The sequence below is a fragment of the Osmerus eperlanus genome, chromosome 26, assembly GCF_963692335.1.
Source record: "Osmerus eperlanus chromosome 26, fOsmEpe2.1, whole genome shotgun sequence".
Lineage (NCBI taxonomy): Eukaryota > Metazoa > Chordata > Actinopteri > Osmeriformes > Osmeridae > Osmerus > Osmerus eperlanus.
Window position 1 is genome coordinate 10,317,890 of NC_085043.1, and position 15,736 is coordinate 10,333,625.

Genomic DNA, 15,736 nt, shown 5'->3' on the forward strand with positions numbered 1-15,736 from the left:
GTCCAGCTGGAGAAGGTGCTTCAGCAGGGGGACATTGGAGAGTGTGCAGAGCCCTACATGGTCTTCAAGGAGTCGGACGCAGCCAAGGTACAGCGCCTACCGTGACCGATGAAAGACTACCTTTGTTTGGATTGTTTGCTTGACTTGTGAGAGGAAGAGGAAGGTCACGGTTGACGCGTGTCCTCCTGAACCCCCTCAGAACAAGGAGAAGCTGGAGAAGCTGCGGGGACAATCGGAGCAGTTCTGCCAGCGTCTGGGGAAATACCGCATGCCGTTCGCCTGGACTGCCATCCACCTGATGAACATCGTCAACAGCGCCGGCAGCCTGGAGAGAGACACGGAGCTGGATATGGGGCTGTCAGGTCTGACCTACCCTCATCTCAGGGCTGGGGTTGAGGCTGGGGTTGGGGCTGAGGCTGGGGTTGGGGTTGGGACTGAGGCTGAGGCTGGGGTTGGGACTGAGGCTGGGGTTGGGGCTGAGGCTGGGGCTGGGGCTGGGGCTGGGGTTGGGGTTGGGGCTGAGGCTGGGGTTGGGGCTGAGTCTGGGGTTGGGGCTGAGGCTGGGGCTGGGGCTGGGGTTGGGGCTGATGCTGGGGCTGGGGTTGGGGCTGGGGTTGGGGCTGAGGCTGGGGCTGGGGCTGGGGTTGGGGTTGGGGCTGATGCTGGGGCTGGGGCTGAGGCTGGATCCATTGTTTAGGATATATCAAGGAGATGTGCACGTTCATGTGACCTCCCTCCTGGTAAACAATGACCTTTGACCTTGTGGTATCTCTGTTGTTTTAACTCTGGGTACGCCCCCGCCCCTCTTGGCCTTTCAGAGAGGAAAGGCTCGTGGTCAGAGAGAAGGAACTCAAGCATTGCGGGCCGGCGCTCTCTGGAGAGGACGGCCAGCGGGGACGAGTCGTGCAGCCTGACCAGCTTCAGACCCGCCACTCTCACCGTCACCAACTTCTTCAAGCAGGTGACAAGAACCGCCCTGAAGGCACCCCACAAACCACCTCAACCCTTCAAAACTTCCCTGCAACACTTCTCCCCAGCCCTCCCAGCACAGCTCACACCTTCACACACCACAGTTCATCGGCTAAGCTGTGGTACGCTTCTGTTTTGGTGTGTGTGTGTAGGAGGGAGACAGGCTGAGCGACGAGGACCTGTACAAGTTCCTGGCTGACATGAGGAGGCCGTCGTCCGTTCTGAGGAGACTGAGGCCAATCACAGGTAAGTCTCTCACCTGACTACCTGCAGGTAGGTCTCTCACCTGACTACCTGCAGGTAGGTCTCTCACCTGACTACCTGCAGGTAGGTCTCTCACCTGACTACCTGCAGGTAGGTCTCTCACCTGACTACCTGCAGGTAGGTCTCTCACCTGACTACCTGCAGGTAAGTCTCTCACCTGACTACCTGCAGGTAGGTCTCTCACCTGACTACCTGCAGGTAACTCTCTCACCTGACTACCTGCAGGTAGGTCTCTCACCTGACTACCTGCAGGTAAGTCTCACCTGACTACCTGCAGGTAGGTCTCTCACCTGACTACCTGCAGGTAGGTCTCTCACCTGACTACCTGCAGGTAGGTCTCTCACCTGACTACCTGCAGGTAACTCTCTCACCTGACTACCTGCAGGTAAGTCTCTCACCTGACTACCTGCAGGTAAGTCTCTCACCTGCCTACCTGCAGGTAGGTCTCTCACGGCGTCTTGAGTGAAGGTGTCACCGCGGACGTCCGGGTAAATCACCTTCCTCCGGTTCTCTCCACAGCCCAGCTGAAGATCGACATCTCCCCAGCTCCCGAGAACCCTCACTACTGCCTGACCCCTGACCTGCAGCAGGTGAAGCCGTACCCAGACAGCAGGGTGCGCCCCACCAGGGAGATCCTGGAGTTCCCAGCTAGAGACGTCTACGTGCCCAACACCACCTACAGGTGAGGGACGCACAGCTTCTGACCCCGCCACAGGGGGGCGCTGTCACCGCACTGGTGTGGGTGACCACACCAGTACTGTTTTGTAAGAGACCAGATATGGTCTTCCCCAATGCACGGTACTTCGCCCCTTTGTGACCCGCTGGGTTCAGAGCGGACTGATCTGTGACGTCTCGCAATGTCCTCTGGTGGTGTGTGTGCAAGCTCACCTTTACCTCTGACCTGAGGCTATTTTCATCGAGATCAAGGGGTGGCAGGCTGGCTGCTGCCTCTTATCAGGGGCCCCGTGTTGACACGGCCTCTTCAGCCCCGGGCCGTGTTTGCCTGCTGATAGCTCGCCGAGCTCATGGCAACGCCGGCGGGCGGGACCTGACGACACTGGTTTCAGACGACGGAGGAGTGATTGACAGGCGTCCGTTTGCGTACAGTAGCATTCAGATGGAGGGTGTTTGATGTGAGGGCCCTCGGCATTGTGGAAGGTGCCTTCATTGGGGGGGAGACGGTTAATGCAAATAGTGTGCCAACGGTTGTGTTTATGCTACGATGCTATCAAGCGTTTGTATATGAGCCGGCTGTGGTCGGTGTAAAGGCTGATGGTGGAGGAGTCGTGACCTTGATCACGTTGCCATCAGGAGCACAGTGCATGGGAAACTGCTGCTAGGCTAAAACACTAACTCACCACTGAAATTATTAGGAAGGGCCCATTCTGTACAATCAGTAGGCGGACAGAAATGTATTTTTTGGAAAGATAAGTTTGAAATGGTAATAGTGTGTTCCTTATGGATGTTATATGTTATAAGTTTGACACTTATTTATTTTGAACTACAGGAAGGCCTTCAGATTCAAGAAAAAGCTTTCAAATGTTACTTTTATTACATTGCTGTTATAATTTGTCGTTATAAATATGAATGACCAGAATTCCCTTTTAAGGGTTAAGTATTTGTGAGAAACACAAAACAGTACATATAGACAAGAGTCAATATGACCCATTAATGAAAGAAAACAACATGAAAATAGGACTTGCCACCACCTCTCATAGCGGACCATAGAACAATATGAAAATGGTTTAAATACATAAAGTAAAAAAACGAAAACATTGAATAAACCAAGGTCTGTAACACGGAAGTATCTAAATGTCTAGTTTGTGTAATTCTACTAAGTAGTTGTGCATTTAGTGACATCAAGGATCAGGAGAGGAAGTAAAACATAGATCAGATTAGGATCATGCTTCGACAACAGTGCTAGGGATTGAATATCATGCAGTGTCACATTCATTAAATGTAATTGACAATATCAGTGGTTATATAAGTTATATGTATATATATATTAATATATGTCAGAACATTGTCTTATAGTCTTTCCCTTTCTCTTCATGTAAGTGCAGTGCTGAGAAATTGTGCAAACAAGTGTTGAGTCAGATTGCTGACCATATCTAGTCTTACTGGGTCGTCTTCCCAGACTTTACCCAATACTGTTTGCACGACTGGAATGGTTTCTCTGGAGGTCAGTGACCAGCTGGGATTGCATCACTTTGACAAATCAGCACCATCTCTCACAGGGATCTAACACTAAGGCAACACATCCTGTCAGTCTGTAAATGGTTAATCTGATGTTACCATGTCAACAACTTTTTCTGAGCTGAGGGGGTCAGTTAAAGCTTGCGGCCAGGGGCGCAGGCCGTAACAACATCTTGGTGGACTTGAGAGAGTAAGAGGTTCCAGTCCCGGGACTCCAGAAGATCCCTTTCCTGCCCAGGGAACCGCCTTTAGACCTCCGCCACAGGTACCTCCCATTCAGGTTGGTGCCATCGCAGGCGTTGGACCACCATCCGCCTGCAGGAGAACATGGAGGGAAAAAAGAACATCTCAAAGTCAGGAGGTGCTGAAGAAGCACCTCGCCTGCCGCAGGCGTCCGCTGGCCAGTTCTGGTGCAGCAAACATCCAGGACCCTTACCGGTGTGGTCGCGATCGCAGTTGGAGTCTGGCTCGTTGTGGTTGACCCTGTCCTTTGTCGAGAATTTCATGCCGGTTTGGGTTGCCATGGCGTCGGGCAGGTCTCCAGACAAGTGGGTGAGGTGGAGGGTGTAGTGGGCGGAAGGGCCCTCCAGGGTGATCTGGTACTCCATAGTGCGCCTCTCTTCCTTCCAGTCCTCCAGCTCCACACGCAAGATGGACGCCCCCTGACTGGCAAGGGCGTGGATCTTCCGGAGGCCAAGCCAGAAATCTCCTGCAAAACACACGTAGCTGTTACTAAAGCATTCATATATCTTTCACTGATCCAGAGAGGAACACTCTATTCTCCTCTAACGCCCAGGAAAGTTAAATGGTTCGATTGTTGCGTGTGGAAGTCCCTTTTAAGTTAATGCCTTAGAGATGCCGTATCAAATCCAGCGCTGAGAGTAACAGCCTGTGTTTGTCTAGCCTCTGGCTCACAGAGCTAACGTAATGAGGCATCAGAGAAATAAACTGACACTGAACAATTCATAGCCCAAGGATCTATGGCCTCGTTGGACTGGATGGGCTGCAGTCCAGGTCTGACTAACGTTAGTGCTGCCAGGGCTCTGTATAGCCAGACAATGGAGGAAATCAATCCATCAACGGACACCTGATATACTGCAATTACTGCTTCCTGCTGGCGTTTCCTCCTGGAAGTACTTAAGAATGCTGTACTGGCTTTTTCTTTTCTTTATGTGAACGTCCACATAACTCTGTTAACTGGAAACAGGAGTGTAAAAAGGAGGCAGCTGGAAGCTTGTCTTTTTTCCTCCTATCTCTGCACTTTTAAGTCTGTACTGTTCTTTTTTTTTGCGATCCGAGCTGTATTTTCTTTACACACCGTTAAATCGTCCTGAAGCTGAGCAGCTGTACTCACTTTCCAAACTGCCGAAGCCGTTCTCGTATCTCTCCCACGTCTGGTCGAAGTCCACCGTCCCTCCGTCTCTGTGCTGGAGGACAGTCGAACCTCCATCTGAACACGCACAGGAAGCAGAAATACATGAGCCTTCGGGTGACCCACCGTCGTGGTGCAAAAGGTGGGTCACAATGACCCGAAGGCAGCACAAGGGTTCTGGAAGGAGGAACGAGAGTTTAACAAGTTCCTGTCTGATAACCCGACGTAACACTTTCTTTTGAGTAACATTATTCATACAGTAGATTAAATAACACCGTCATTTCAAATAATAGTCTTCTGATAAAATATGTTGGCTGTCTGGGGTGAGAAAGTCCTTCTCTCAATCCAGGGATCCTGCTTAATCTTCTCAGTCCAGCTTTGTCATCAAAGTCTATCAAACTCAAATATGTCTTTCTTTACTGCAATTGTAGAAGACAGGTGGGAATGTTTATAACGATACTCTCACAGGGAGCGATGGGGAGTTACCTGAGTTCATTTCACAGTACACGTTGAACGGTTCAGACTGGTTTGGTTTGACGGGATACACTCCGCTGTTCCTCTTCCCCCGGTCGAACAGCTCGCTGCAGTCCACAGGCAGCTCTGAGACAGTGGAGGAATGTTTTAGGAAATGTGCCAACCACAGTGAAGGCAGCTGATGTTTTCTTGTCATCTCTGTCTGGCTGCACACTTCAGAACTTCTAAAGACTGTCCTCACCGCTCGTGTCCAGGCCAGTCGAGTTCCCCGCCAGATAATCCAACGAGGACAGCGTGTCTTGGTCAGACGTTTTCTCTGCCGTCTCTTGGAAATCTGTGTCGCTAAACTGGAAAGGACGACATGTATGTTACAGGGGATCTCCAGAACCATGACAAGTCAGCTAAATAAGTCATTTCAACATCTACAGCACTGTGCAGAAGTCTAAGGCACCCAACAGCTTTTACATGAATATTGTCTTGTATATTCATTTTTAATTAGTTTTTTTTTGTCTTTTGTATTTGTGCGGCAGTATAAAAGCGCAATTTTCCGATATTTGACTCGTCTTTTCATTTGATTATTAGCAATGTTTTTTTTTTATGTCAAATGTGTGGCTAATACTTTCCATGGTACTGTACATTAGTTAAAAACCTGAAAATAATCAGAGTCTTGGATGAGCCTGAGTGAGATCAGCGACCTACTTTTTCCTCCAGAGTTTTGATCTTGCTCTTCTGGTGGTTGAGCTGGTCGTGTTGCTCTCCGACTGCCCTCAGCAGGTCCGAGATCGTCCTCTCCTGAGCCTCAATCACCTCCTGGAACACACCGAGAAATCGCACCTTCTCACCGACTATACAACAAGTCACCTCAACAGATTTATCCGTGAAAGTACATGCACATTCTTTGTGTATCAGTGCCTGGGTGCGTGTGTTTATTTAGTTTATTTGGAAAGGGGTACGCGGGAGATAAGTTTGCACGAAGACTCACCTTGAGCGAGGCCACCTCGTTGAGCTGCTCCGTGGGGATCATGCTCTGTGACAGTCCCTTCAGCTTCTCTTCCAGGCCTCCCACCTTGTTCTGGAGCTGGCTCCTGTCCTGCAGGATGCTGTTCATTTTCTGGTTGATCTCCAGCGACAGGTTCCTGATCTCCTCGTTGTTGGCCTTGAGGAAGGACGTGGTCTTCTTCAGCTCCTCTTCCTCCTCCTTGATCTCCGAGGTGACCACGGTAAGCTGGTAGAAGGACCGGTCGAAGATGTTGAGCTTCTGGAAGATGTCGTTGATCTGAGCCTTGGTCTTGTGGACGAACTCCCTGAGGCTCTGACCCAGCTGGAGGAGCCCGTTGGCCAGCAGGCGAACGTCGTCCAGCATGGCGAAACGGGATTTGGCGTCGGTAGGGGAGGGTGTCAGGTCCTGGGAGGGCAGCGTGGGAGTCTCTACCCCAGGAGAGTTCACACCAGGAGCGGCTGTGACCAGACCCACCAGCAGCAACAGGCACACAAGCTTCATGGTGAAATGTACCTCAGGAATGTTCAACAGGGAAAAGTCGTCTCTCTCTCTTTCACTCTTCTGGCTCTGTTGTCTCACTCGCCCTGTGCACCTCTTCCTCTCTCTCCCTCTCTCTCTCCTTGGCTATCTCTCGGTTGGAAAGTTGTGAGTGCAGCTGGCTTGCCAGGGTTATATACCCCAGGCAGACTAGGGGAGGGGGGATTAGTTGATCATTAAACACTGTTATGCTTGAACTTGTCCCCCTGGGGAGCCCCCCTCCAGAACAAACAAATCACACCAGTGAGCGAATCGCAAATACACCCCCTCCGCCCCCCTTCCCCGCAAACCCCCTCCTATCTGCAGTGCCCCGATCTGGCGGATCAGCAGAAACCTCAACAATGAACATCAGAGTTTTGATAGATCCTCGGTGCGATCAATCTGCCCTCATAGCCACACACCCCGCCCTGATTGATATCGCTGTGTGCAGTTGATGTCTCTGGGCTTGATTTAACGTCCTGCTGAATCAGCTTGGCATCACTCTCGTGCGTCTCTCTGGTCTGGGTCTGGCGCTGTTGAACCGTGAACCAGGGAGGCCGTGTCGTCAGTGCCACCGTTAGTTAGCTTTTCAGATGAAATATTTTCCACACTTGGACAGGCTGAAGTCATCATCTTAGGGTTGCTGTTTGTTGGATTGATGTTCAGTCATTCGTAACCGTGTTGATACCTTAACCCTCTTAGGAGGAAAGGGTTGGAGAGATGACTTGCTTGCATTCTTTACGTCCTTGTTATAGACCATATTTTGAAGGTGACCATAGACCATTTTTTATAGACCACTTTTGAAGGTGTTGTAAAGTACATTGTGGGCTTTTGTTACTGCATCAGCAGTTTTCAGTGCTACAATCTGACACTACTGAGATCAACATTCATTTCTGGGACAATTTCTCCCCCTGGAGCTTAGCCAAGTTTATGTTAATTCCTCGGTAATCCACATCAAGCATTTGTTCCCCACCGCATGTTTGTAACGTTGTTACGTGTCGGTTAACTCAAGTTCACAGCATTACAGATACGATGGTTATTTGCACACGTCAAACAGCAGAGAGGCCTTTCCTTTCAGGTTTTCGTTTCAACTACAAGCTGACCGCACAGCTCCACGGTCTGACCGCACAGCTCCACGGTCTGACCGCACAGCTCCACGGTCTGACCGCACAGCTCCACGGTCTGACCGCACGTTCCACGGTCTGACCGCACAGCTCCACGGTCTGACCGCACAGCTCCACGGTCTGACCGCACAGCTCCACGGTCTGACCGCACAGCTCCACGGTCTGACCGCACAGCTCCACGGTCTGCGTGTGTTTCCTGCGTGTCCCCCAGGACCGTGCAGTCCAGACGTGGGCCCTGCAGGAAAATTCTTCTCCTTCTGGCCCTTCTCCGGAAGTCCCTTGACTTCCAAATCCCTTTCTTTCCGTTTCTGTTGTGGATCGGAGTTAAGGTTTCTGTTTGATTATTTATTTTATTCCATTGCTGCAAGGCACACATATTGTCTAGCTAACTAGAGAGCCATTACATAATTACCCCGGACAAACTAGTTTCAAAACAGGCTCTTTGTTGGCTACCGTTGGAATGGATACCATTGAAGTTCTCTCATATAACCTACATCCGTGAATTAAATGTGTACTCTTCTACTATTAATAATAATAAATCATTCAACCGTATATACTCTCATAGACATGACATCCTCGTAGAACCCTTATTTGTAACCAGCTACCTCATCACGCCATGTCCATCTCCCAGACCCAGACTGAGGCTGGCGCCCTGGCCCCCTGGCTCCCAGGCGCCCTGGCCCCCTGGCCCCCTGGCTCCCAGGCGCCCTGGCCCCCAGGCACCCTGGCCCCCTGGCCTTGTGTGAGGGTCCTGGCCTTAATCTCTGATTGTAGACTCGGTAAACAACGACCTCGTCCCTTTGTGTACCCACAGACCTAACACACAATGAGGGGGGTGTGTGCGATTGAGGGTAGAGGTGAGGATAGGGGAGGTGTTCTAGGGTTTGGAAATGAGCTGGGCCTTGTGCGGATTCATCTAATGCGAGGCCAGCAGTTAGAAGGTTTTTTTTTTTTTTTTTGCTTCACGGAAGTTATTGGAATACTTGTGCGTTGGAATACGTTGGTTAAACATAATCAACAACACCACAACGAAACACCTTTAGTTGCTCATGAAAGCACATCATTAACCCACTGCTTGGGAAAACATGATAGTGAGATAAAGAGTGGGGGGGTGGGGGAATCGACCGCCGGTGAGACAAGCAGGATTCCCACACTGTCAGTAGCGTCCGGGGGGGGGCCCTGCTGAGAGGCTACGTCAGTGCGGTCTGTCAGCCGACCCCCGGCCGACCCCCGGCCGACCCCCAGCCTCGCTGGGCTTCCTGTCTCCCTGCAGGCCACCGCTCCCAGAACACACAGCTAGCCAGCGTTTACATCTGCCCTACCCACATCGGTCAACCTACAACAACAACAAATCAATGGTTTAAAAATAAATCTATATATATTATTCCATTCCATCAACTTACCTAACAAAGTACCAAACACTAGACGGTTCCCCTGTTCTGTATCTGTGACCTTTACATTCGAGTTAGAATTACAGCGTTACCAGCCAATCGGTCTGCTTTAAAGTGAACTAGCGGATTGAAGTCGCAAATACCTATTTGCACTGAGAATGACGTCCCGCACAGGCATTGCTCCAGGTGACCGTGGGGTCAGAGCAGTGAGGTGCAGCGCTGTCAGAGCGAGAGAGCTGCTTTGGAGGAATCAGGTCAGGCAGAGTTCATGTGGGCGTGGGGTGACTGACAGGATGAACCTCTCTTCTCTACCAATCACTGGCCACGATATCTTCCACAGGGCTGTGCTTGGTATGAGTGGCCTGCCAAACTAAGCTGTAGAAATGTGTGATACCATTTCTGTTTTTGAAATGTTATTGATATGTCTGTATATATATATATATGTGTGTGTTTTCCAGGAACTTGTTGTACGTGAACCCTCAGAGTTTGAACTTTGCCAACCGTCAAGGCTCCGCCCGAAACATCACGGTGAAAGTACAGTTCATGAACGGAGAAGACCCCAGTAACGCACTGCCGGTATGCTACACACACACGGACGCACACACACGCACACACACACGCTAGACTTCTTCCTAAACCACTGACGCCAGTTCTCCTGTTGGTTGAGCCTTCATCTTCATCGTTATAATCAGCATCACATGATGGCCTCTTCGTCCCTTCCCAGGTGATATTTGGCAAGTCCAGCTGTGCAGACTACACCAAGGAGGCCTACACGTCTGTGGTGTACCATAACAGGTGAGCCACACACACACACACACACAGCCTAACCCTTACCTCAACAGGTGAGCTCCCAGCCCTCTGGTTCTGGAGGGGACAAGTTGGAGGGAAAATGTCTGAGCTCTCTGGGTCGCCCCTCAGTGTCCTTGCCCCCCCCCCCCCCACACACACACCGTGGTGCTGGGGACTTGGGGTATTTTATCGTCACATTAGTCAGACTTTATGAGGGGTTGGGGGGGGTCGTTTATCAGCCAAGGTTAGAGTTAATCAACCTGTGAGGGGCTGGGGGGCCAGGGGGCCAGGTGAGTGGGGGCACCCGTCCTTCACCAGAGGACTGGCTCATTGAGCCTCCACGCCCACTGTCCGCCTTGCGGGGTTTCAAAAACGTCAAATGTGTTTCTTTGTCTCAACCTCAAGTGAAGGTCTCTAGAATGAAAATATTAAAGCTATTGTTTTTTATATAAAGAAAAGCTGTCCAAGGTTGTAAAGGCCCACACCCTCAGCCAATGAGCAGTCATCATCCCTTGAAGGGAAAACTGTTGTACAAAGGCTTTTACTGAAATAACTCCTTTGTACCAAGGATGTTCCTCCCTAATCTCTGAACAAACAAAGGCCTAATCGGTGACTTCCCTGAGGGAAAACAGCTTCTTCTCTCTCCTCTTCAGGGTGTGTGCGACCCCATCCTCCCTCTGAAACCAGAAAGCCCCTTTTTTATCTTTCATCTCCTCCATCTTTCCCAGATCCCCCGACTTCCACGACGAGATCAAGATCAAGCTGCCGGCCTCGCTGACCGACCATCACCACATCCTGTTTACCTTCTACCATGTCAGCTGTCAGCAGAAACAAAACACACCTCTGGAGACCCCAGTGGGCTACACGGTAACACACACACACACACACACACACACACACACACTCCTCTCACATCCTTTCACACACAGCCCCCTGACTCCTCCTCCCTCTCCCCTGCAGTGGATCCCCATGCTGCAGAACGGTCGCCTGCGTACCGGACACTTCTGTCTGCCCGTGTCCCTGGAGAAACCTCCCCAGTCCTACTCGGTCCTCTCTCCAGACGTAAGCGCCCACATCCCATCTGATCAGTACGGCCCTTCTGGGACACCAGCAGTGTCCCAGAGGGCTTCATGCCCTCCACGCAGACAGAGGAACGTATCGTTCTGTTCGTCCATCTGCCCTTGAAGGTCTCTTCTCTCGTTTCCACCTAACCCCGGCTGTGACGCCCGGTTCCTCTCCAGGTTCCTCTCCCCGGGATGAAGTGGGTGGACAACCACCGGGGGGTGTTCAACGTGGACGTGGTCACCGTGTCGACCGTGCACACGCAGGTACCCACCCCCGCCCGCCGGCAGGACAAACATCCCATAATAGCGCTCTGTGTCGCCACGCGCCGCTGCACGTCTGAAACACACACACTCCGTCCCTCAGACGTAGGGAGGGAGGGAGTGGGACGGGGAGGGGGGAGAGTTCTCCCTCTCCCCCCTCCCGGAGGTAATTGGGCCATAAATCATGGGTGCAGGGGGGGGCTGTCTGCTCCCTCCAGCTTGTCTCTCCTTCCTCGTCCTCCCACCCCCCTGGGTCGTCTCAGCACTGGAGCTCACCACGCTGCCTGGCTCTCTGTCCTGGGTGCTTTTGTTATTAGCATTCTTTCACGCTCTCTTTCCTCATTCTCTCTGTCTCTCAACCTCTCTCTCTCATCCCCTCTCGCCCTGACCAGGACCAGTACCTGGACAAGTTCTTTGCTCTGGTCCACGCCCTGGACGAGCACATGTTCCCCGTGCGCATCGGCGACATGCGCATCATGGAGAACAACCTGGAGGCGGAGCTGAAGTCCAGCATCGCGGCACTCAGCTCCGCCCAGCTGGAGCCCACGGTTCGCTTTCTCCACCTGCTGCTGGACATGCTGGTGGTGCTGGTGGTGCGGCCGCCTGTTATCGCGGGACAGATAGGTACGCCCCGCCCTCTGGCCCCGCCCTCTGGCCCCGGGACCCCAGGGTCTCACCGCACGGGCCTGGGAGAAAAAACCTTGTTAACCTGTGTGTGTGTGTGTTCAGTGAACTTGGGCCAGGCATCGTTCGAGGTCATGGCCTCCATCGTGAACCGTCTCCACAAGTACCTGGACACGAGCCAGGACCTGCACGGCCGGAACAGCCTCCTCTCCTCCTACATCTACTACGTGTTCCGCCTGCCCAGCACCGACCCCAACGCCCCCTCCCCCGGTACCACACCCCTCCTCTGCACCTCCTGCTCGCCTCCTCTCTGTCTCCCTCACGCCGCTCAGGAACACTGCATGTCTATGGGAGTCAGGTGGCTGAGCGGTTAGGGAATCGGGCTAGTAATCAGAAGGTTGCTGGTTCGATTCCCGGCCGTGCAAAAATGACGTTGTGTCCTTGGGCAAGGCACTTCACCCTACTTGCCTCGGGGGAATGTCCCTGTACTTACTGTAAGTCGCTCTGGATAAGAGCGTCTGCTAAATGACTAAATGTAAATGTAGGGGTTACCTTGGCGTTTCCATAGCAGTTTAAGATACACACCCGCCTGTTTTGAACCATGCTGGACTGATTCTGTTTGACGTGTTGTAGTTGAGAGCGTGAGTGAGTGAAGTCCACGCTGAGTGGAGCTTGTTGTTGTGTCCCGTCTCTCTGCTGATGGACCGTACCATGTGGTCTCAGGGCCGGGGGGTCTGGGCGGGTCGGTCCACTACGCCACCATGGCCCGCTCCGCCGTGCGGCCCGCCAGCCTTAACCTCAACCGCTCACGGAGCCTTAGCAACAGTAACCCTGACATCTCAGGAACACCCACGTCCCCCGACGACGAGGTTCGCTCCATCATCGGGAGTAAGGTAAGCTTCCGTCCATACACACACACACACACACACACACACACACAGAGGTCCGTTGTGTGACCTGCACAGTTTCTACACAGTTAAAACTCAGCATTGACCTGGATGCGATGCTTTGTCATAAATATACTGTTGATGTGGCCCATGTATGCAACCACCCATAAACCTTCCAGCCAATAGACAAACATGAACAGGAACATCTTATCTCCCGACCCTTGACACTAGCACACACACACACATACTCACACTCACAAGTAAAACCCGTAGCTGTCCCTGAGTAGTGCCTAGTCTTTAAATATAGCCCCTGATTATGTTTTGTAGTTATAAGCAGAGGGTCATAGCTTATAGGCCATAGATGACTCGGAGGCCAAAAAGGTTTGTCATTTACTGTGGAACAACAATTTCGGTCATTGAACAAACTTCAGATCTGACCCCAGAAGTACTTCCTGGTTCGGGCCAGGAAGTGATGTCGTGCCTTCCCCCCTAACTTCCTGGATGCTGCCCCAGTGTGCTGAACAGTGCCTCTGCCTCCTCCTAACCAACCCTTCTCTCGTCCCAGGACACTTGGCGCCCGTCGTAGCGTTGCTCGTGTCTGTCAAGCGAGGACGCCACTTTCCTCCTTAACAAGCTGCTGTTTGCTTCCTGCTGCTGACCTTTAACCTCTGACCTGTCACTGTTTCCTCCCTTGCTCTGCCTCACTCGCATCCCTGCTCCGGCGTGTGCCCCCCCCTCTCCCCCCGTGTCCTGCCCCCCCCCTCCCCCCCCATCCCCCGCAGGGCTTAGACCGCTCCAACTCCTGGGTGCACACGATGGGGTGTAAGAGCGCCCCCTGGGGATCAGGGCCTGGATCTGCTCCAGACACCATGCAGGTGGTTCAACCCACCCCTTTAACACCTTCTAACAACCCCCCACCACCACCCTCTAAAATATCTATCACAACCGCCACCACCTCACCCCAACCCTCTCATCCCCCTCTCATCTCCCTCTCATCTCCCTCTCATCTCCCTCTCATCTCCCTCTCATCCCCCTCTCATCTCCCTCTCATCTCCCTCTCATCTCCCTCTCATCTCCCTCTCATCCCCCTCTCATCCCCCTCTCATCTCCCTCTCATCTCCCTCTCATCCCCCTCTCATCTCCCTCTCATCCCCCTCTCATCTCCCTCTCATCCCCCTCTCATCCCCCTCTCATCCCCCTCTCATCCCCCTCTCATCCCCCTCTCATCCCCCTCTCATCCCCCTATCATCTCCCTCTCATCTCCCTCTCATCTCCCTCTCATCCCCCTCTCATCCCCCTCTCATCTCCCTCTCATCCCTCTCATCTCCCTCTCATCCCCCTCTCATCCCCCTCTCATCTTCCTCTCATCTTCCTCTCATCCCCCTCTCATCCCCCTCTCATCCCCCTCTCATCTCCCTCTCATCCCCCTCTCATCCCCCTCTCCCGAGTCATGCATGATCTCTTCTCACTGATGACATCACTATGTGGGCGTGGCATGACACTTCTGCATGTAGGCTGTGGTGTGTTGCCGTGTGTGTGTGTGCTTGTGTGTGTGTGTGTGTGTGTGTCTTCACCTCCTTCCGTCGTTCTGTTTCTTTTGGAGCTTCTCGGTTTGTCCTCTACAGAGTATATATACATGTTCAGTATGTTCAGTATATATACATGTTCAGTATATATACATGTTCAGTACATGTTCAGTACATGTTCAGTATGTTGAGAATCTTTGTTTGGTAACTAGAAGAGAAATATGAACCTGAAGTTTAGTCCAGGTGTGTAGGTCTGACTACAATGTCACGTGTTTGTGAAATGATTGTAAGCTTGTTCGTGGTTGCATTTGTGTGTTGTCTTGTGTCTCAGAAGGTGTGTCTCAGAAGGTGTGTGTGTCTCAGAAGGTGTGTGTGTCTCAGAAGGTGTGTGTGTCTCAGAAGGTGTGTGTCTGAAGGTGTGTGTGTGTGTGCTAGCGGGGGAAGGTTCTCCAGACACACCTCCTGGTTGAGAAGCTGCTGGGCTCTCGCTGCCCCTCCCACAGCTCACTAACCTGCTGTCACCCTCCATCCATCCATCTCATAGGCCACGGATCGCTGTGGCAACCGCATGTCTTCGCACACTGAGAGCGCCAGTTTCTTGCAAACTTTAACAGGACGGTCCCCCACCAAAAAGGTAGAGAGCCCTAACCCTTACCACACAGGGGAGAAGTCACCATCCCCTGACCTCTGACCCCTCACCCCCTCCCTCAGCCCCACCCCTCACCTGTCTGTCTACGCTTGATTGGATGTCGTGCTGTCTTGGTCTTGTTGGATGCAGTGTGTGTGTGTGTGTGTGTGTGTGTGTGTGTGTGTGTGTGTTTTCCGCCTCTCGTATTGAATGCTGTTTGGGATGATGGGGGTGGGAGGTGTGCCTAACCTGCTAAGATCAGTATGGAGAGACCTCTCTCACCTCTCCTCTCTCTCCTCTCCTCTCTCTCCTCTCTCACCTCTCTTCTCTCTCCTCTCTCACCTCTCTTCTCTCTCCTCTCTCTCCTCTCTCACCTCTCTTCTCTCTCTCTCCTCCCTCTCTCTCCTCTCTCACCTCTCCTCTCTCTCCTCTCCTCTCTCTTCTCTCTCACCTCTCCTCTCTCTCCTCTCCTCTCTCACCTCTCTTCTCTCTCCTCTCTCACCTCTCCTCTCTCTCCTCTCTCACCTCTCTTCTCTCTCCTCTCACCTCTCCTCTCTCTCCTCTCTCACCGCTCTTCTCTCTCCTCTCTCTCCTCTCTCACCTCTCTTCTCTCTCCTCTCACCTCTCTTCTCTCTCCTCTCTCTCCTCTCA

The 15,736-nt window shown here is 52.3% G+C and overlaps 2 protein-coding genes across 2 annotated transcripts in view; one reads left to right on the top strand and one right to left on the bottom strand.

Moving 5' to 3' along the window:
• Positions 1-15,736, top strand: part of dock7 (dedicator of cytokinesis 7) — a 39,357-nt gene that overhangs the window by 6,878 nt on the left and 16,743 nt on the right. Inside the window, 15 exon segments of the mRNA XM_062452443.1 lie at positions 7-87; positions 200-362; positions 819-961; positions 1,122-1,215; positions 1,753-1,915; positions 9,765-9,882; positions 10,031-10,101; positions 10,824-10,962; positions 11,056-11,157; positions 11,337-11,423; positions 11,813-12,044; positions 12,150-12,314; positions 12,768-12,937; positions 13,714-13,806; positions 15,002-15,091. Of these exon segments, the coding sequence (XP_062308427.1) occupies positions 7-87; positions 200-362; positions 819-961; positions 1,122-1,215; positions 1,753-1,915; positions 9,765-9,882; positions 10,031-10,101; positions 10,824-10,962; positions 11,056-11,157; positions 11,337-11,423; positions 11,813-12,044; positions 12,150-12,314; positions 12,768-12,937; positions 13,714-13,806; positions 15,002-15,091 (1,911 nt within the window).
• angptl3 (angiopoietin-like 3) lies at positions 2,763-6,920 on the bottom strand. Its single transcript, XM_062452817.1, has 7 exons — positions 6,258-6,920; positions 5,975-6,085; positions 5,517-5,622; positions 5,288-5,401; positions 4,784-4,879; positions 3,866-4,138; positions 2,763-3,744 (listed from the first exon to the last, which is right to left on the bottom strand). The coding sequence occupies exons 1-7, from the start codon at positions 6,774-6,776 to the stop codon at positions 3,560-3,562; spliced, it is 1,404 nt and encodes a 467-aa protein (XP_062308801.1). The 5' UTR covers positions 6,777-6,920; the 3' UTR covers positions 2,763-3,559.